At 47.1% G+C, this 20,755-nt stretch overlaps 1 protein-coding gene across 7 annotated transcripts in view; it reads right to left on the bottom strand.

Annotated features, from left to right (window-relative positions):
* vps13c (vacuolar protein sorting 13 homolog C) overlaps positions 1-20,755 on the bottom strand; it is a 38,174-nt gene that overhangs the window by 3,846 nt on the left and 13,573 nt on the right. For all 7 annotated transcript variants that reach the window (XM_047331464.1, XM_047331460.1, XM_047331461.1 and 4 more), the window contains 45 exons: positions 20,553-20,661; positions 20,298-20,428; positions 20,015-20,171; positions 19,840-19,919; positions 19,674-19,733; positions 19,399-19,549; positions 19,171-19,290; positions 18,958-19,061; positions 18,051-18,218; positions 17,361-17,665; positions 17,079-17,226; positions 16,460-16,601; positions 16,235-16,356; positions 15,607-15,773; positions 15,193-15,446; positions 14,872-15,101; positions 14,446-14,538; positions 14,045-14,275; positions 13,827-13,958; positions 13,483-13,572; positions 13,122-13,277; positions 12,744-13,008; positions 12,497-12,657; positions 12,292-12,413; positions 11,903-12,200; positions 10,969-11,358; positions 10,646-10,750; positions 9,330-9,485; positions 9,041-9,166; positions 8,828-8,961; positions 8,617-8,743; positions 7,909-8,144; positions 6,279-6,423; positions 6,005-6,145; positions 5,826-5,907; positions 5,643-5,712; positions 5,411-5,522; positions 5,178-5,291; positions 4,626-4,756; positions 4,363-4,444; positions 4,110-4,223; positions 3,476-3,551; positions 3,204-3,367; positions 3,078-3,123; positions 1,829-1,952 (listed from right to left, as the gene is read on the bottom strand). In XM_047331464.1, coding sequence (XP_047187420.1) covers positions 1,829-1,952; positions 3,078-3,123; positions 3,204-3,367; positions 3,476-3,551; positions 4,110-4,223; positions 4,363-4,444; positions 4,626-4,756; positions 5,178-5,291; positions 5,411-5,522; positions 5,643-5,712; positions 5,826-5,907; positions 6,005-6,145; positions 6,279-6,423; positions 7,909-8,144; positions 8,617-8,743; positions 8,828-8,961; positions 9,041-9,166; positions 9,330-9,485; positions 10,646-10,750; positions 10,969-11,358; positions 11,903-12,200; positions 12,292-12,413; positions 12,497-12,657; positions 12,744-13,008; positions 13,122-13,277; positions 13,483-13,572; positions 13,827-13,958; positions 14,045-14,275; positions 14,446-14,538; positions 14,872-15,101; positions 15,193-15,446; positions 15,607-15,773; positions 16,235-16,356; positions 16,460-16,601; positions 17,079-17,226; positions 17,361-17,665; positions 18,051-18,218; positions 18,958-19,061; positions 19,171-19,290; positions 19,399-19,549; positions 19,674-19,733; positions 19,840-19,919; positions 20,015-20,171; positions 20,298-20,428; positions 20,553-20,661 — 6,671 coding nt within the window. The remainder of the gene's footprint in view (positions 1-1,828; positions 1,953-3,077; positions 3,124-3,203; positions 3,368-3,475; positions 3,552-4,109; positions 4,224-4,362; positions 4,445-4,625; positions 4,757-5,177; positions 5,292-5,410; positions 5,523-5,642; positions 5,713-5,825; positions 5,908-6,004; positions 6,146-6,278; positions 6,424-7,908; positions 8,145-8,616; positions 8,744-8,827; positions 8,962-9,040; positions 9,167-9,329; positions 9,486-10,645; positions 10,751-10,968; positions 11,359-11,902; positions 12,201-12,291; positions 12,414-12,496; positions 12,658-12,743; positions 13,009-13,121; positions 13,278-13,482; positions 13,573-13,826; positions 13,959-14,044; positions 14,276-14,445; positions 14,539-14,871; positions 15,102-15,192; positions 15,447-15,606; positions 15,774-16,234; positions 16,357-16,459; positions 16,602-17,078; positions 17,227-17,360; positions 17,666-18,050; positions 18,219-18,957; positions 19,062-19,170; positions 19,291-19,398; positions 19,550-19,673; positions 19,734-19,839; positions 19,920-20,014; positions 20,172-20,297; positions 20,429-20,552; positions 20,662-20,755) is intronic.

Below are 20,755 nucleotides of genomic sequence, written 5' to 3'. Positions count from 1 at the left end.
GTCGTCTCTATGACAACGGACACTGTGATGCTGTATAATTCCTTGACGTTGGTCCATAGAAGAGAGTTGAGGTTTAGACGAGACTAACAAACCGTTTAAATCTGGACTCAGAAGACAGGAGATTCAAAATCATGACTGATTTTCAGGTTTCATCAGAGGAGAATTCTTCTGTCTAATCTCAAACATCCGAACGCTGCAAGATTAAAAATAATGTCACTTCACATAAGACCTGTAGTCCACATAAGACCTGTGGTCCAGGTGAGACCTGTAGTCCACATAAGACCTGTGGTCCAGGTAAGACCTGTAGTCCACATAAGACCTGTGGAACAGGTAAGACCTGTAGTCCACATAAGACCTGTGGTCCAGGTAAGACCTGTAGTCCACATAAGACCTGTGGTCCAGGTAAGACCTGTAGTCCACATAAGACCTGTGGAACAGGTAAGACCTGTAGTCCACATAAGACCTGTGGTCCAGGTAAGACCTGTAGTCCACATAAGACCTGTGGACCAGGTAAGACCCATGGTCCAGGTAAGACCTGTAGTCCACATAAGACCTGTGGACCAGGTAAGACCCATGGTCCAGGTAAGACCTGTAGTCAACATAAGACCTGTGGTCCAGGTGAGACCCATGGTCCAGGTAAGACCTGTAGTCAACATAAGACCTGTGGTCCAGGTGAGACCTGTAGTCAACGTCCACATAAGACCTGTGGAACAGGTAGGACCTGTAGACCACATTAGACCTGTGGAGCAGGTAAGACCCATGGTCCAGGTAAGACCTGTAGTCCACATAAGACCTGTGGAACAGGTAAGACCCATGGTCCATGTAAGACCTGTGGACCAGGTGAGACCCGTAGTCCACATAAGACCTGTGGACCAGATGAGACCTGTAGTCCACATAAGACCTGTGGACCAGATGAGACCTGTAGTCCACATAAGACCTGTGGACCAGGCGAGACCCATGGTCCAGGTAAGTCCTGTTGTCCATGTTAAACCTGTGATCCAGGTAAGACTTGTGGACTAAGTCAAACCTCGACGTTCGTCCTTTTCTCGCTAAGTAATAATCCTGACGTTCCAGTTTGTTGAGGTTCAAAGCTGAAGGTGCCGAAGGTTCAGTCATAATTAAAACCCTCTGAGGACCTAAAACAGCTGAGGAAGAGGAGCGATGAAGAACAGCATCAGTCTGAAGGTCACCAGGTGGAAACGTTTGAACTGCAGCTGATTGGTTGCTGGGGAACATAGCACAGGAAGTGCAGCAAGACAGGCGACTCCCCTCAGAGCCTCCCCTTAACCCACAATGCCGCAACAAGCTGGGGGCGGGGCTTACAGATGGACGGGGGACAATGACGGAGTTAAGAGTGAAGGATGATTTGACGAGGATGAATCAGTTTCAGGAAATGATGGATGAAGTTTCTAATCTGTGACACGATGCAGAGACTCACCGTCCGTCCGCCGCGGGACAACGACATGCAAACATGTAACGAGCTGCAGGTTAAAGCTCGACTCCTCCCCCTTCTCATCCTCCATCTTTAATCTAATCGTGAGCCGACCAATCAACGTCACGCTCAACAGTCAGAGTCGAACAGATTGTTTCTTTTTGGAATATAAAAACGACTTTGGATGAGCAGGAAGTGAAGGAGCTGGGCTTTAACACACTTCATGTAAAATACTCACACAAACACACAAACGACAAGAAAAAACACAAAGAACAAAACTCCCCGACAACATCGAGACGAGAGACAGAAAGAACAGAAAAAACGTGAAAAATTAGTGAGGAGAACAAACAAAACGACACAGGAAGTTCTTCAACGTCACAGAAGCAGACGCCGTACCTCTGGATGCCCTGGAACGTGCTGCTCGCCATGTCCACGATGCCGCCCGTCGGCCGGGCGACCACGCCCACCAGACCTTTACCGATGCCCTTGAAGAAGCCGGCCGCTCCCTCCTTCTTCGCCCCTGCAGACGGAACAGACGAGACCACGGCAGAACTAAACCTCACGTCTGACTCCAGTGACGAGATGGACAGGGGTCGGGGAGCAAGGGATTACATGTAATCTGGATTACGTAATCAGATTACAAAAATTAAGTAGCTATAATCTGACCAGATTACATTTGAAACATGTGTAATTAGATTATAGCTACATTGTCAATGTCTCATGAATTACTTCATTGGATTTTGATGATGTCTTTAAAATCAAAATTACTGTTTTACATTACTAATCACTATACACTCTCAGGGTGCCATTTTTGTTAATGTTTTATTTTATTTTTCTATGATTTCTAGATGGTGATGATAATGCTGTTTTTTTCATTTTGTAAATGTTTTTGATGTTTCAACAATTTTAAAGATTAATTATTTGATCAAATAATTTTGCGGTTGCGTCCATTTTTTGGTTTTAAGGTGCAACATTTTCAATGTTTGATTTTGAAGTAATCTAATAGTATTTAGATTTATTTTATTATTTTAGTAATCAAATCGATTACGTTACTGATTACAAAAATTCCCACGTAAGTTGTAGTCAGTAACTAAAACCCTGCCGATGAAGAGCAGACAGTCAAACCTAACAAACATTCAGCTGAAGTGTTAAACTTTTCTACAACAAGACGACAAACGACCGACTGTGACGTCTTCGTCAGTTTGACTTTACTTATGACTCTACGTCGTAAGACTACTCAACGTAAGTTTTGTGATTTTCTGGCGGCATCTGGTGGTAAAGTTGCAAACCTCAACCGACTGAGCGCCCGACAGGGGACACTTTACGGTGGCGCACCACTGAGTCTACTGAACGCGACGTATTCTGGACCGTTTGTGCAACAACCATATTCAACACGACGTAGAAACATGGAGACTATCAGGGAGGTCGGGTCCACCTCATGGAACTATATTCAACTCATGATACATATATGAACACCTAGTTATGGATAATATATAACATTTCTGTTAATAAGTTCTTCTAAATATTACACACTGTAGCTTTAAGTCATTTATTTAGATTATATTATTTGACTTGTTTATTTGCTGTATTAAGACAACATTTGTATTTTCTACATTGAATATAGAAGCAGAAGAAGAATATTTACCATCCACAGGTTTGGTGACGATGCCCGTGAATCCGCCCACGACTCCCTGCAGACAGAATCATCAGCCAATGAGCTGTTGAATTTAGCATGACATCATCTTATTTGAGCTGGAGCGCGTCTCCGTACCTTCAGCAGTCCTTTTCCTCCCTTCGCCAGACTCTCTCCGAAGTCTCTGGGCGGTCGGTTCATCTCCTCCCTTCGTTTCTGTTGGTACTCTTTGTCCATGGTGATGGCGGCCAGACCTTTACCCACCGAGCCCGTGATCCTGGACACCATCCCTGCAGCGCCCCCTGCAGGACGCCGGTCAGAGTTACAGAAGAGATTTAAAGTGAAGTAACAGTGAACAGCAGCTCGTCTTCTTCACTTTGGAGGGTTTTCTTGTTTTCCCAGTTTCTTACCGACTGTGTGACCCAACAGGCTGCGGACTCCGATCACAAGACCTTCAGCAAACTCCTCGGGACCCTGGACGGCTCCCTGACAAACACAGGGGGTTATAGACCACGTTTACATCACTTTAATATGTAACAATGTTCAAATAAGTACGTAAATTTAAGTACATTTAGATATCACTTTAATATAAGAATGTCAATTTAAGTAGGTTTATCTTTCACTTTAATATAAGTATGTTTATATATCACGTTTTGCTATCACTTTAATAAAAATATTTTTGTATATCATGTTTATATATCACTTTCACCCTTAGTACGTTAAAATAAGTATGTTAAAATAAGTATGTTTATATATCAAGTTATATATCACTTTAACATAAGTATGATGTAAAGTGATGTAATAGTTTTTCACGCGTCTTTATTCAGCCTCATGAACATATATTTTGGCAGGTTATGGGACTAAAAACACATCGATATAACTTTTAACAGTGTTCGACTCACTGACTGTAATTTGTGCAGCGACTCGCTCGTTTTAAAAACGAAAAGTCGCCAACAAGATTTCAGTGAGAGAGAAACATCCAGTCGTGGTTGTTTGGAATTGTCGATTGTGTGATTTTTATGCGAGACGCTCTTCGCGTGTTACCTGGAAGGGTTCGTAGAAGAAGGCCTCCACGCCCTCAGACAGACCACGGATCAGTCCAAAGGGATTCCCTAAGACGTCCAGACCCAGAACCAGAACATACATCTGCCTCAGGAACTGCAGCCAGAAAACAAGATCACCAACAAGTTTTACATCGGAGCTTTAAAATCTGTCACAGGCTTATTGATGGATCGGTTGAACATCTGTGGGATCGTTTACACTTTGAGGCCCCGGGACACGCGACAGGTGATGTTACCTGCTCGCTGTAGTGTCGGACCACCGCCCACATCAGCTTCTCTCTGCGGTAGAACTGGTACTTCACCTCGAAGAAGGCGAGTCTGTCAGAGACACAGAGAACAAACGTCAGACCGGACGGGAAAGAAGACTTTTACTGTGAAAGTGAAAAGTAACAAAAGGTCTGATGGACATTATGACATCATGTGGGACTCGTCACTACAATCATAATACAATATATAACTGACTCTCCGCCGTCAAACTGAGCGGCAGGACGTGTCTCACTTGAAGATGAGGTCGTCGACGTCCGTCAGCGTCGCTCCGATGCTTTTCAGCAGCAGGTTGAAAGACTGAAGAGCGGCCGCCTCCTGAGCCGAGTCGTCGCCACTGGAGCCCAGCGACAGACTGAGGTGGAGCTGAAACATAAAAACACATTGAGAAGGAGCTGAATATATAAAGGGACAAAAAGAGAGAGAGAGAGATCTGAAATACTAACAGACTGAGACAGACTCTTTCAAAATCAAAATGTAACATTTGACAAAATTCTCAGGTTCTTCTATTTTCTGGATGTTCATCGTCTTATTCTCATGTTATTCTGAGGTTATTATTAAGTTATTCTGTGGTTATTCTCATGTTATTGTTATTCTGAGGTTATTCTCATGTTATTCTCATGTTATTCATCACATTATTCATCACTTTATTCATCATGTTATTATCGGGATATTCACATTTATTGAAATCAACTCAACAGTCGCTGACTCTTCAGGTTCGAATTCCTCAATTGGGTTTTTAATGAAAACTCGTGAACAAGTTATGTGTGTGTGCGTGTGTCTTCACCTTGATGGGTGATATGTGGAAATGTTCGAAGAAGCTGAGTCCTGACGTGTCGGTGAGCGACGCCTCCATCAGCTCGGCCTGCAGCAGCTGCAGATCTCTCTCGATGAGCCGCGACTGAAACACAAACACCAGCACCGCACCACGTCATCCCTGTGTGTGTGTGTGTGTGTGTGTGTGTGTGTGTGTGTGTGTGTCGGGGGGCTGCACCCTCAACCTGCTGCCTTGCTCTATACCTTCTGTCTGTCGGCCTGAAGATCAGCAGCGGGAACAAACAGAGCCAAGATGGCTGCCAGGAAACCCTGGTCCAGCTTCACCGCCATCTCCTGCACCAGAGCCATGAAGTACCTGAGGCACAAACAGACATTTGGAGAAGGTTTCACTAATTTTCACTGTCACCATGACAACCAGTCTGAATAAATACTTTTAATAACTGTTCACCGGCACGTTGAACTGGTGGAGACTCACTTGAACTGCGTGACGTTGCTGTGCTGGTTGAACCTGGTGATGATGGACACGTCGACGAACGGCTTCGGTTCTGAGGAGACGAGACGTTAAAGAGACAAAGTCTGTTATAATTATATTACATCACCATGTAGGTTTATAAATTTATATCTGTTAACGTCAAATGTTAACATTTGTTAACCTGACCTGAGTCCAGAGCGATGGACTTTGGAGGAGGAACCGGATGAAAGACGATGGGAAAGATCGCACCTGGAAGCTGGTTGTCCACCTGCACACAGGAAGCACAGGTGTGTGTGTTCACTGGTGTGTGTGTTCACGTGTGTGTGTGTTTGTGTTCAGGTGTGTGTGTGCTTGCGCGTGTGTACCTGGAACCAGTGCAGCTGAGCTCTCAGGCTGCGTTGGTGCAGAGACTGTTTGAATTCCACCTGGATCCCAGACAGGAAGTTCCTCCTCACCTGGCAGGCGAACGGCTGACGCATCATCATGGTGGCTCCGCTGAGGTTCACCTGACGCCAGGTGAGATCACACAGCCTCAGTCAGGCTCATTGGACGAATGACTGAACGGTCAGTTCTCGACAATATTATATTTCTGCTTCGTGTGAGACTGTGTGTGTGTCTGTGTACATGTTGAGCTCTAACCTCCAGGTTTGTCTCCAGTCTGACCCAGCCTCCCTCCTTCTTGCCGCTCAGCTGACTCTGGTAGGTTTTCTCAAGAAGGTTGATGTTTTTCTGACTAAACGCTTTCCAGCGATTCTTCGGCTTCATCTCCCAAACCACACCGGAGCTGTAACACCCCACACACACACACACACACACACACACACACACACACACACACACACACACACACACACACACACACACACACACACACACACACACACACACACACACACACACACACACACACACACACACACACACACACACACACACACACACACACACACACACACACACACACACACACACACACACACACACGTAGTGAAGCAACTAAACGAACGCCTGAATGACTCATTTCCTGTCGAGTGACATCATGCTTCTTCTTCTATCTTTGTGAGGACCACTGTGACCTCACACACTGACCTCACTTAAAATCTGGTTCTGGTTCTGATTTTGGTTCTGGATTTGGTTTGGTTCTGGTTCTGATTATGGTTCTGGTTTTGATTATGGTTCTGATAATGGTTCTGGTTCTGGTTCTGATTTTGGTTCTGGTTCTGATTATGGTTCTGGTTTTGGTTCTGGTTCTGATTATGTGTCTGGTTTTGATTATGGTTCTGGTTCAGATTATGTTTCTGGTTGTGGTTCTGACTATGGTTCTGATAATGGTTCTGGTTCTGGTTCTGATTTTGGGTCTGGTTTTGGTTTGGTTCTGGTTCTGATTATGGTTCTGGTTTTGGTTCTAGTTTTGGTTCTGGTTATGATTATGGTTCTGGTTTTGATTATGGTTCTGGTTCAGATTATATTTCTGGTTCTGGTTCTGATTATGGTTCTGGTTGTGATTATGATTCAGATTCAGGTTCAGGTTCTGGTTCTGGTTCTGATTATGGTTCTGGTTTTGGTTCTGATTATAGTTCTGATTATGGTTCTGGTTTGGGTTCTGGTTTTGGTTCTAATTATGGTTCTGGTTCTGATTATAGTTCTGGTTCGTTGTGATTAGGTCAGGTTTCGGGGCTGGGGAATGCAATAAGTCAATGAGTGTCCTCACAATGATAAGTGTGTGTGTACGAGGTCTGAACAACACAACAACTAAAACTCAACAACAACAACTCAACACTGATGTGAGAACACTGCGCCTTTTATAGGAAGCAGGTTCAACAAACTTGAGTAGTCTGTGTGTTATCTGACTTCACAGAACCGACCAACCACAGCGTTGACAAGTGGTCACATGACGGCAGTTATCAGCCCTCGCCAGCAGCTCCCCGATGTCTCAGGGCGGTCGGGGGAGTGTTCGGAGGGGACACGATTCAGGACGCACCAGTTCACGCTTCAAACTGATTTTACCCACTCAAAATTTAATTTGTCCCTGTCAGGAACCTGTAGAGTGAGGACTCTACATCTACATCAGTGGTCTGATTGGTCAGTAGCTGGGTTAGCAGTTTAGCATAAGTTACCATGGTGATGTACCCCGGTAGGAAGTGAACCAGCTTCGTAGGATGTAAAACCCAGAGTTAAAACTGAAGTTTCCTCCCACAACTTCGTAGTACACGCCCCCTCCGGTCATGTGATCACCAGGTCACCTGTTTACCGGGTCGCGTGTGTTTACCTGGTGATGCCGATGTAGGCGATCTCCTGTCGGCTGGCGTTGTTGATCAGTGACAGTCCCAGGTTCTGCAGTGACACTTTCACTTCCTGTTGAAACTGTTCCAGCTCCTCTGCCTGTCGGGCCTTCGTCACCACGCCGACGTCCTCGGTGAACAGCACCACCCGCTGACGTCCGTCCAGGAAGGAAACCCAGTGGACCTGGGACAGGCTGTCGTAGGAGAACTGACCCACCTCGTCCTGAACAAACAGACAACGGACCGTCAGTCGTGGTTTGTTTTCTCTGCTGTGTGAATATGAATTTTAAACATATAACATTTGCCATATGACACAGTAGCTGCAGCTCATATGTTAAGTAAACACTTTTTTTGTATTTCCAGCAGACACACAGTCATCCTGCTGAGCCTGTGGAGTTCCTCAGGGTTCTATTCTTGGTCCTTTAGATTTTTCCAATTTGGTTAAGACTGCATTGAATTCAGTTTTTTGACCACTTGGGGGCAGAAGAACATCGTGAATACGTCTTTTTCAGTGGGTGAAGTTTGTTCAGTTGGTATGAAGATGAGGTTTTAAAGTCCTAAGACAGCAAGTCAGACAGGAAATGTGGGAACAATAAAAACGTATCGCTAAAAATGTTTCTTTCAGTGTATCTCCACCACGACAGACAGTCACTAGTGTGAAAACAGAAATACTCATGAGTGAATGGGAGTCAGACCTTCAGCAGGTCCAGTTCTCCTGAATGCTCCATGCAGCTCCAGCTGAGGGTCCGGACGCCCGCCGGGTCGTCCCACGCAAACCGCCGAGCCTGGCCCGGTTTCAGCTCGTGGACCGCAGTGGAGCCGCTGAGGAAGAGACGGGTGTTTGTTAGGTTAGGTTAGGTGAGGTATGTGTGTGTGTGTGTGTGTGTGTGTGAGATGACCTCTGACCTCTGTCGGTAGCTGATGGTGACCCAGGGTGTGTGGTTGAGCAGCAGGGCGGGAGCTGCGCCATCGTAATAATCAGAGAAGCCAATGACGGTGGAGTGATCGGAGATGTTGACTTCCAGGATGATCCCACCACACTGAAAACAAACACACACAAATATAAAACTGACCTCTGGAGATTAAATGGGCCGATCTGATTGGTCCAGAGAAACTGACCATGTCAAGGCCCAGCAGCGTGCCGCTGTCCTGCCGGTTAAAGAAGAACGACTTGGTTGTGGATTCAGATCCGACCACACGGACACACAACTTCCCCGAGGTGTTCTCTGGCCACAGGGGAAGGCACTGCAACACAACAACAACAACAACAACAACAACAATGTTACCAAGGTCAGTTTAACAGCTGAGTGACACCTGAAGTTACGATGGTAACCGTAGATCCTGCCTCGTGGTTCAGGCCTCGGATATCTGACCCGGGGTCAGTCTGGTCTGTTTTATTCATGCTCACCTCGGTGGAGGAGATGTAGTGCCACCTGGTGGAGGCGTGGCCGCTGACCTCTCCCACCTCCAGCTCGTAGGACGACCTGTTGACTAGCGTGAAGAACGGACTCATGGTGACGATCCTCGTCAGGTTGAAGCTGCTCATCTGGATACTGACGCCCACCTGCAGGACACGCGGACCAATCAGACTGCAGCTGCCACTAATCCCCCTTCTCAATCAATACATCTGCCAATCACCTACTGAAGTAATCCATTACTTGTTTGTCTGATAAAGGTAAGGGTATTTACAGAACATGCCAACAGACAACTAGCAACCAACCATCAGCTGTGTTTTCATTAGTCAGTTGTTTTTTTTTTACATTAGTCGCTGTTTTTTCCCATTAGTAAGCAGTTTTTTTCCATTATTCAGCTGTTTTCCCCATTAGTAAGCAGTTTTCTTCCATTAGTAAGCATTTTTTTTCCATTATTCAGCTGTTTTTTTTACATTAGTCGCTGTTTTTTTTCCAATAGTAAGCAGTTTATTGTCCATTAGTAAGCAGTTTTTTCCCATTTGTAAGCATTTTTTTCTATTAGTAAGCAGTTTTTTCCCATTAGTAAGCAGTTTTTTCCATTAGTCAGCAGTTTTTTGCATTATTCAGCTGTTTTCCCCATTATTCAGCTGTTTTCCCCATTAGTCAGCTGTTTTTTTTCCCATTATTCAGCTGTTTTTTTGTCCATTAGTAAGCATTTTTTTCCCATTAGTTAGCAGTTTTTTTCTATTAGTAAGCAGTTTTTTCCATTAGTAAGCAGTTTTTCCCATTAGTCAGCAGTTTTTTTCCATTATTCAGCTGTTTTCCCCATTAGTCAGCTGTTTTTTTTCCATTAGTCGCTGTTTTTTCCCATTAGTAAGCAGTTTTTTCCATTAGTCGCTGTTTTTTCCCATTAGTAAGCAGTTTTTTTCCCATTAGTAAGCAGTTTTTTCCATTAGTAAGCTTTTTTTTTTCCATTAGTAAGCTGTTTTTTCCCATTACTAAGCAGTTTTTTCCATTAGTAAGCAGTTTTTCCCCATTAGTAAGCAGTTTTTTCCATTATTCAGCTGTTTTCCCCATTAGTCAGCTGTTTTTTTTCCATTAGTCGCTGTTTTTTCCCATTAGTAAGCAGTTTTTTTCACTAGTAAGCAGTTTTTTCCCATTAGTAAGCTGTTTTCCCCATTAGTCAGCTGTTTTTTTTCCCATTAGTCGCTGTTTTTTCCCATTAGTAAGCAGTTTTTTCCCATTAGTCAGCAGTTTTTTCCATTATTCAGCTGTTTTTTTCAGCAGCTAGTCACAGATTCTCAGACGTTACCAGAAAGTCCATGTTGTTGGCAGGACAACGAACGCAGCCGTAACTTCCAACGGTGTCCAGGGAGAAACCATCAGACCAGGAGCTGGTGGAGATGCAGAGCTGGATCTGCAACAAACACCATCACAACATTAGTAAACCCCAGTAGTTAAACCCCAACATATCTGGTCAAATGAATGAGTCCAACACTAATCCATCTGATACAATCTGAATAGATAAATTATAGATAAATCAAATAAATTAGGTACATATTTTGTGATTCTTAAAGTCAAGCTGCCGATGGACGTGACAGTGGGACCAGGACCCCGTCCAGGTGTTTATCCCACCTTGCTCTTGCTGAACATGTTTTTCTTCCTGAAGGAGAACAGGACGATGTCTCGAAAGTCTGCCGGGTGTTTGACGCTGACGTCCTCGGCTCGGTACTGCAGCACTCGGGACGTCTTGTTGATGATCCAGTACGGGCTGAAGAGCGACAGCAGCAGGTTGCTCGCCGTCCGCGTCACGTGGACGCTCACGTCCACCGTCAGGCTGTTGTCCGAGTCGCAGATGAGACACACGGCGAAGAACTCGGGCAAGTCCTGCTTGATACCAACGTGTCCGTGCCAGTTGCGGCCCTGATACTGGATCAGCACCAGCGACACCATCTCACCCGCGACGCGAGCGTTCAGGAGGTCCGACGTGCTGCCTTCCTTGAGGTCGTACGAGTCCGCCGAGCTCTGGGAAGAAAGACCAGATTATAGGAAAATCTAATTTGACCAGATTAGACCAGATCATATTAGATCAGATCAAACCACATCAGATTAGACAAGATTATAGCAAAATCTAACTTTATCAGATTAAAGCTGGATTCTTTCAGAACAAACCAGCTCATATTAGACCGAATTATATAAGAACAAAATTTTCTATATTAAAGCGTATTACATAAATTCGAACTTCATCAGATTAGACCAGATTATATCAAATCAGATGAAACCAGATCAGATTAGACCAGATTGTATCACATCAAACCAGGTCAGATTAAAACTGGTCATATCAAATCCAACCAGATTAAATCAGAGGATTATAACAGATAAAACCCCATCAGATTAAAACAGATTGGACTAGGTCAAACCAGATCAGATTAAACCGGATTATATCAGATCAAATCAAATCAGATTAGACTTTATTAGATCAGATCCAACCAGATTAGATCTGATTAAGGGTTGAGAATAACGTCAGGTCTGTTGTTGTTTCTCTCAGGTTCTCAGGCAGATGCAGTACCTCCATCATGTAGCGAACAGTGTAGGGCAGCAGGTTGCGCAGCGTGACCACAGGGTGCAGGTGGATGATGTAGGCGGGGTCCCAGTCCTCCTCGCCGTGGCTGGCGATATGTCGCAGGTCGTCGGGGACGGCCAGCGTGCTGACCATCAGCGGCAGCAGGCTGCCGTCGGTCGCGGGACACTGCAGCACCGAGCGCACCTCCGAGCTGCGGTGCACCTGCTCCTTCCAGGACACGCAGGTGGAGGACGGACTGTACTGACCGTCCAGTGGACCCGCCGGACGCACGAACAGCTGACATCTGGAGGACGGAGAGAGAAAGAGATTAGAGTGATTGAGGCGCCAGCACTGCCGTCGAACAGTTTCCCCCGAGCAAGGCAGTGTGATGCTACCTGTATGTTTCTAAGGCGACGTGAAACTCCGTCTCGGGCTCGGCCTGTCCGATGCTCTCCAGACTGCGCGACGTCGGACAGTACTTCAGGACGGTGAACGGCACAGAGAAGTGATTCTTAATCTGAAAAACATAACCGGCAACAGTGAAGTCGTGTTGCTGCTCACACTCTGACCGTGTGCCGAGACGCCGTTTGAGATTCGCACCTGCAGCGGGGAGCGGACGGTGATGACCTTGTTGCCCTCGGCGGCGTCTATCTGCAGCAGCACCGAGACCGCCTCCTGCAGCATCGGGCCGCGGATGTTGTAGAGGCGGCGACCCGGTTTGTCCACGGCGATGTTGGAGATCTCGCTGTATCCGGTGGGAACTGCGGGGGGTTCACAGACACGTGTTTATTCAGACATGCGTGAGACAGAAGCGTGCGAGAGTGTGGGACACGTGACGAGTTCTGACCAATGGTGAGGTTGAACAAGCAGCTCTCTTGCCGCTGTAGCGCCGACAGTTTGCCCCGAGACGACGGTCTGACCATGGAGTGCTCCAGGTCCATGCTCCCATCCACCGGCAGCTCGTGTAGTTTCCCCTGCGTGGGCGCTCCCACCAGCCTCAGGGTGGCGCTGTGCTGCACGATGAGGGGGATCCCCAGGCAGTTTCTGATGGTGAAGGGGGCCTTCTCCTTCAGGGAGGAGTCGAAGGTGCAGGCTGTGCTCTCTGAGAACGCCTGATCAGACACACAACAGAAACAAATTCATCTTTAATCCACTGATCACACGTGTTAACCGTAACCACACAGATTAAATCACCATGCCAACATGAAGCCATGTTGCACTGTACCTTGGTGAGATTGTGGAAGACGTTGAGGGTGCATTGAGAGACGGTGATATTCATGGTGTCGTTGGAGCAGATGTTAACCGCCATACGTGGCTCGGGAAGAATCACAAAGTCGTCTCCGTGGATGGGACTCTTGTCATGGACCGGGTTGTTCTTCATCTGCGGGGACGAAGACAGTCCGTCCATCAGACTCATGTTTATTTGACATTTGTTGGTCAAATGAGTCGAACAGTTTCAGTTGAGGAAACTGTTCAAAACTGTTCCTCAACTAAAACTGTTGAACAGTTTTAGTTGAGGAACAGCACTCTGAAACTTTGTGATAAAACAAAGACAGAAGTTTGAACGTCCGACGCAGCAGTGTCACCTCCAGCTCCAGGTTCCATCTCCGGCTGCCGTTGTCGACCCGTTCGATCAGCGGCTCCCACACGGCGTGGATCTCATTAAAGTAGTTCACCTGCAACCACAACAGGCGTCAACATTAAACATCAGTTACGTTGAAATGTCAGATTGGTTTTTAGCCAGTTACAGCAGCAGCTGCAGGTAGAAATGAGAGGAGGTGAGTTTTACGTGTTCCCGCTGAACCTTTTCACCGATTCTGAGGACTTCTAAAGTTTGTGTTTCTTAATGATTCAAGACGCTTTATGGGACATGTTCAGCTTTAGGTTCAGATGTGAAGTTCAGGCTCAGGTATAAAGCACCAGTTCTCACCTCCAGTGTCATGTTGGCTCTAAGTTGCAGCAGAGACGACCAGTTTTTGGCTGATCCGTTGAAGGTGGACTCGGCCAGCAGCAGAGGGATGGTCTGATGACCCAAGCCGGACTCCAGAGTCACCTGGATCACCTGGCAACAAACACCTTGTCATCAGGAAACAGCCCTGACCACAGCTTCTGAATAAAGTCTTCATACGGGTTCGCTGGTCACGGTACCTTGACTTCGGCAGCAAAGCTCTCGCCGTCATTGCGTCCGTCCTGCTCCCTGAAGGTCTCGGTGACCTCGGTGGCCTGATCCACTCCCAGGAACCAGTAGTTACAGTCGTAGATGTTCATGGCCGACCACAGGTCGGTGGCACCGGCGGAGTCGGGACTCTGCTCGTCGCTCTGCTTCGGCGTCATGGCGGCTGTTATCGTCATCACCGTGTTGAGGATGAACGGAGAGATCTGCAGGACAGAGACACGCTGGTGATGCGTTCACCGACAGTTTGACCACAAACGTGGACCCAAACGTCCGGCATAAAATTGAGTCGGCCGTTTCTAATGCTTTCTAATAAATGATAATAAGTAATTCATGTTTTTTCTGTTGGATTGTTGTGTTAATTCCGGGGACGTACCTTGACAATGACTTCCTCCACCGTCACAGAGCCGCTCAGGGGTTGGTTGGGCTGGGTTTTGGTTTCCAGGGCGACCGAGCAGGGTCTCAACACCTGTTGGACAAAGTCGGACAGATGAGTCAGTGACCAGGTGAAGGCGCGTTGAAGAGGGGGGAACTTTTATCATCCTCAGTCATTTGTTATTTGTCAGTATCATGATACAACGTAGATACAAGTTGGTGTTTTACTGTAAAAAAAACAACATTTTGTGCCTTTTGTAAGGGGTGAGAACCTCCTAGTCCTAGTTCAGTCTCTCAACCAGTGTATTCAGCCAATTTTTAATTTATGTGACGACACTAATTACTTATAAAACATTACAAACAATATATTTTTTTTTATTTCAGGCTAAACCTGCAGGAAACAGAACAGTCAGACGTGTGATCTCACCGTGGTGACAGCTTTGCCCTCGGACTCGTTTCGGATGAAGGGGCACGCGAGCACTTTCAGCTCCCTCAGGTTTGCTCTCGTGTTCTGGGTGCCGTCGTCTTCGGACTGCAGGGTGAAGTCGCACTGAAACGAGGCCACCAGGGCGGGGGCGTCGGCCTTCATCAGGCTGGCGACGAACACCACCTCCGGGTCCACCACCACCGCCCGCAGACGAGTCCTCCCCATGGCGGCTGCAGAGAGATGGTGGTTTTTATATCTGAATGAAGGATTCTACCGTGGATTTACTTTGTCTTTGACTCAGAATAGAGAGGATTTTCTTACCGGTCTTGGCGTCGGCCCGGGGTTCAGTGGTCTGTCTTAGCGGCAGTCTGTCGCTCGGCGCGGTGGTGGTGGTCGAAGACGAACTCTGCGGCAGAGCCTGCAGGAAGAAATCTGCGACGGCCATAAGGAACTCCACGCTGGCACACAGATAGAGTTTCTGCAGAACCGCGACGACCTCCCGCTCGCCTGCGCTCTGACGATATGTCACGTCGACCATCGCCTCCGAGCTTTCCTGGTCCCTCCGTCCGATCATGCTGCAGACACAAGAAAACAGAACAAACCACTGGTGACGTGTCGTGGTTGACAAGAGTTTGTTCCTCCCGTGGAAGAACGTTTCTCCTTCTCTTCGACTCTCTGTTATGGACGGTGGTAACCAATCAGACGGACAGAGACCGCAGGTCACACTGGACTTACCGTGACGTCACCCTCTCCATGCCAGTCCTCAGGTCGTCCAGGGTGCAGGCCGTCAGGACGGTGGTCACCTCCATGCTGCCGCTGACCAGGATCCGCCCGCTGGCCTTCAGTGACTGGAGGCTGAACTCGCCCAGTCTGAGCTTGTCCTGGTGCTGGAGGCCGAGCGGCTGCAGGGACCAGGAAGAACCGTCACACAACCCATCAAACAACCAGAGAGGCTGGTCCTGGACCAGCTGATCCTGAAGACTAAAATCACCACCAGGCTGATCCTGGATGAGCTGATCCTGAACCCCAACACCACCAGGCTGACCCAGCTCATCCTTGACCAGCTGATCCTGAATCAACTAATCCATGACCATCTGATCCTGGATCATCTTATCCTTTAACAGCTGATCCTGGATCATCTTATCCTGGACAAGCTGATCCTGGATCAACTAATCCTGGACCATCTGATCCTGAAAACAAACACCACGATGCTGATTCTGGACCAGGTTGATCCTGGACCATCTTATCCATGACCAGGTGATCTGGTTCAGATCACCTGGTCAAAGGACCCTGATACAGGTCCAGTCAGCCCCACAGAACTCGACTCATTTCTGCCCGGTCCTTGTTTCTTCCTGTTACTGACCTCTTGTGGGTCGTTGCTGTACAGAACCAGACCCAAAGACTCGATGTTGAAGTTAAACTTGACGGACTCCAGAGCTTCGCCCGCCTCTTCACCGCTGCTCACACTCGCCTTCCCCATGTCACCTGCGGATCCAAAACACAGATCGCGTCACGGTTTAACGGTCAAAGGTGAAATGAATCGTAACACTGCTCGTAAGTGTCTGTAACCAAAAAAACGTCTCCAGACCTGAGGGTGGCCCCCCCGCGGCTCCGAGCACTAGACTGACCCCCTCCTGTTTCGGGGCGGTGGGCTTCAGACTGTCGGCCTCGCCCAGGTTCTCCATCAGGATTCTGAGCAGCACCTTCAGGTCTTCCTGACTCAGCTCCACCTGCGGGCGAGTACAGACACACGTGATGTAGCTGCTGTCAGGGGAACATCAGTCTGATCTGTGGGTCGGAATCTAACCTACGTCCAGACGTCTACAGAGGCTCTGATTGGTCAGATCACTAGGGATTAGTGACGCTACACTACAGGACTTTGCTCGAAGCAACTGTACCTTTACTGGTTCACACATCGACTGGTAGAAACAAGAACAAGTGATCACAGGTTAGTTCAACCGGAGAACAAAGACGTTTATCGTCACTAAGTTGTTTTATGGGACAAAAACTTTAATTAAATTAAATTTCCACGTAGTCAAAGGAAAACATCCAGCGTGTTCATGGAACAACCTAGAACAAAGAGCTGAAGGTTTAAGAACTGCTCCTCATCCTCCTGCTGCTCTTTCTACTGCTCCACTTTCTCCTCTTCCTCCTGCTTCTCCTCCTCCTCTTTCTTCTCTTTCTCATCCTTCTCTTTCTCCTCTTACCTTCATGGGCTTCAGATCTCCATCAATCTCCACGGCAGCCATCTTCTTGTACCAGGAAGCCGCCAGGTTCCTCTTGATGTTCAGGCGCAGGTTGACAGGTTCCAGCAGTTCGCTGTGGGGTCGGTCTGACACCACGTCCATATTGGTCCTGGAGGAACCACAGAAAACGAATCTTTACAATCCAAACTTCATGTTTATTAAAAAAAAAAAAATCACATTTATTGATACAGTAGGACTATGGTGATTTCTTCTGGATCAGATCTTTGAGGCCGTTCCACTGACCTGGAGAGTTTGAGCTGCGCCAGCTGCACGTCCATGTTGTCGATGACGGCCGGCAGCGGACACCCGTCCACGGGCAGCAGGGTGAAGTCGTTTCCCACCGTGATGAGACCCAGGTCCATCACCAGTGCATTCTGGGAGGTGGAGGACTGGGGGATGACGATGAGCGGCGCCTTTAGCTTGACGTCCATGGCCAGACGGAAACTCTTCTGGGCAAAGTCCCGGACGCTGGACGCCGCTTTCTCTGCCGCCTGGGCCGTGGCGGCGCTCAGAGCTTCTCTGGCCGTCTGGAAGTTGCTGCTGAAGTTCTGAGAGAGACGAAAGAGAAAATGTTTTCATTTTTCAAAACTATTCAAATCTATTGAATAAAACCTCATATATATACACACACTTTTTTCTAATATGAAGTTATCAAACCTTTTATGACAAAGAAATGTAATTGAGGCTTTATATTTTACAGAAGATTAACCATAAACTTTAAATAAATTCATAACTATAAATAAATAGAAAACACATATATACAACGACATATATCGAACTTGAATTAAGAAAATAAATGTAATTCATTTCACGTAAAATGTAAACATAAATGCACATTTCTTTCTGCATTGTTTATTCTGTACAAAAAAATATTTCCTATCGGTAAACATAAACACATAAACACAGTAGAGAAGATTTTTCCTCGTCACTCACCAGCAGAGACATGAAGAACTTGTGCAGATAAACCACCTGGATGCAGCCGACGTTCAGCTTCACTCGGCCGTCCGTCTTGGACGTGTCGGCGTAGCCGGCGCCGTCCGTGGCGTTTGGAGTCAGACTCATGGTGAAGCTGAACACCTCGTCGCCCACGATGGAGATGGCCTGAGGGACACAGGGTCAAAGGTCAACACGCTGTCCTCGTTACTATCACGTGATCAGATCAGATTATGAATGATCAGATTATCAGATTATCACTATTTGATTATCATTATCAAATCAGATTAGGGCTGCCACCAGAGATTATTTTCATAATTTATTTTCTCGTTTAATCGATTAGTTGTTTAGTTAATAAAATGGTGAACATTTTTTATTGTGTTTCTCAAACATGATGTTTTTTTTGTCCACAAACCAAATATATTCAGTTTACTGTCACAGAGGAGCAAAGAAACCAGAAAATATTCACATTGCAGAAGCAGAAATCAGAGGATTATAACCTTTTTATTCCATAAAAACTACTTGAAACGATTAGTCGATTATCAAAATAGATGGCGATTAATTTGGTAGTTGATTAATCGATTAACTGTTGCAGCTCTAGATCAGATCATCAGACGATCGTTATCAGATCAAATTATGAAATTATCATATAATCACATTTGATATTAGGATATATCATAAAATACGATCATCACCATTTTTATGTTATAAGGTGCAATATTTAAAATGTTAGATTTCAAAGTAATCCAAAAGTATTCAGATTACATTACATTACGTTACTGATTACAAAATTTCCCAATGTAATTTGGAATCAGTAACTGACTACATTTCAAATTGATCCGACCTCCACATCTGGACAGGTTGTCCAGATGTTTGGTTACTGACAGGGTTGTTGAAACCCACTGACCTTCTTGTGGACACTTTTGGAATCGACGTTGAGGACGATGAAATCTCGGAGTCGGGCCGATAACTGCGTCTGTCGTCCGCTGATCAGCAGAGAGCCGTGAATACCTGAGGACACGACACGTCTGTTACATCGGGTGTTGATGACTGACTGAAAACACACACAGGGTTAGGTCACAGTGAGCAGGGGGTCCAGGTGATCCCGGTGATCCCGTACCCTGGATCTTGATGTCGGCCATGTTGCAGCTCTGGTCGCACACCAGAACGTTGAAGGCTCCCAGTGTGACCATCACCTTCAGGTCGATGACCTCACTGTGTGTGGGCGACGTCGTGGCGGCTGACGGGAAACAAAGGAGACCACATGTTAAGAGACAGAGACGGGTTCGCGGCCGGTGTGTGTGTGTGTGTGTGTGTGTGTGTGTGTGTGTGTGTGTGCTGTACTGACTGGACTTGGACACAGTCTTGTCCTCTGCCTTCGGTCTGATCTCTCGGTCGGTGGACGTCCTGCTGTCAGACGTCAGCGCTGCGGACAGGAAGTTGATGGCTGAGAGCATAGCCTCGGTGTGGAGCAGGAAGTCCAGAGAGGTGAAGATCACCTGACACCAGCAGAGAGAGGATGATAAGACGCGTCACACTGATCTCAGAAAATTCACTGGTCTGTGATTTCAGAATAATTTTTTCGATGTGTCCGAGTGTGTTGATGAAGAAGCAGCAGCTCACGTTAATCATCTGCTCCGTGCTCTTGTAGGTGGTGGAGAAGTTTGGTGCTGAGCGGTCGGCCTGAGAAAACACAGACAGGAGGGTCAAAGGCTAAAGGTCACATCGTTTTTTAAATTCTCTGCTCCTGATTGGTCCTGGGGAAGGTCATCGGAGTTGATGTCATCACCTTGAAATACTGCACTTTGAGCAGTTCGGCTCCGGACTCCACCGACGAGCTGATGAGGCACAGCGGCTCGCCGCTGGAGTCTGAAACGAAAACCACGAAACACGTCGTCAACGCCGGCGTTATTACGGATACGGAAACACTACAGCACACAAAGTGTCTCCCGTGAGGATCTGACCTTTGAACTCCAGGCACTTCATGGTGATCTTGTTGATGTACGTCGTGGCGCACATGTCGTACTTCCTGACTTTGGTGTCGATGCCCAGGTGGGCGACGTGGAACACCAGGAAGGGCGTCTCCGTCCCGTCTCTGGGCTTCTTCAGGGTCAACAGCACCTGGAGAACACGGGACAGAGTCGATCATCAGCCGTGTGGTTCCTTCAGGATCTCAGGCCTCGTGTTCTCTTCAAGAACAACAGGAGCCTGGATCAGTTTCTCTCTGGCGGCGTAGAGATCTCGTACCTCTTTGATTTCAAAGTTCAGCAGAACGTTGATGGTGTTCTCCGTCTGGCCGCCGTTGGTCTGAGGAATCGCAGCCGATCCCGCCTGCGGCGACGCCACCTCCACCTGCTGCCCGGCGAGTGCCGCCCTCTCTGAGGAGGTTCACCAGGTGAAGTGAGGTTACGACACGACTCGTATAAGCAAGAATCTACATCAATATCAGGACGTGAGTTTTCTCTTAAGATTTCCCATCATGCACTTCAGGGGTTAACTGACCTTGAGCTGCCTGTCGCCTGACGTCCATGCTGTGCTCTTTGGTTCCCTCCCCGATGTTCTCCACCAGGATCTTCATCAGCACACCGAGGTCTTCCTCACCCAGACTCATCTGATGGACAGACAGCACCAGTTTGACGCTGCGTTCGATAACACCTCGGAACTCAGAGCTTGGTGCGTGTGTGTGTGCGTGTGTGTGTGCTTGT

Source organism: Scophthalmus maximus, chromosome 4, assembly GCF_022379125.1.
Source record: "Scophthalmus maximus strain ysfricsl-2021 chromosome 4, ASM2237912v1, whole genome shotgun sequence".
Lineage (NCBI taxonomy): Eukaryota > Metazoa > Chordata > Actinopteri > Pleuronectiformes > Scophthalmidae > Scophthalmus > Scophthalmus maximus.
This window is presented reverse-complemented; position numbering and strand designations above follow the sequence as displayed.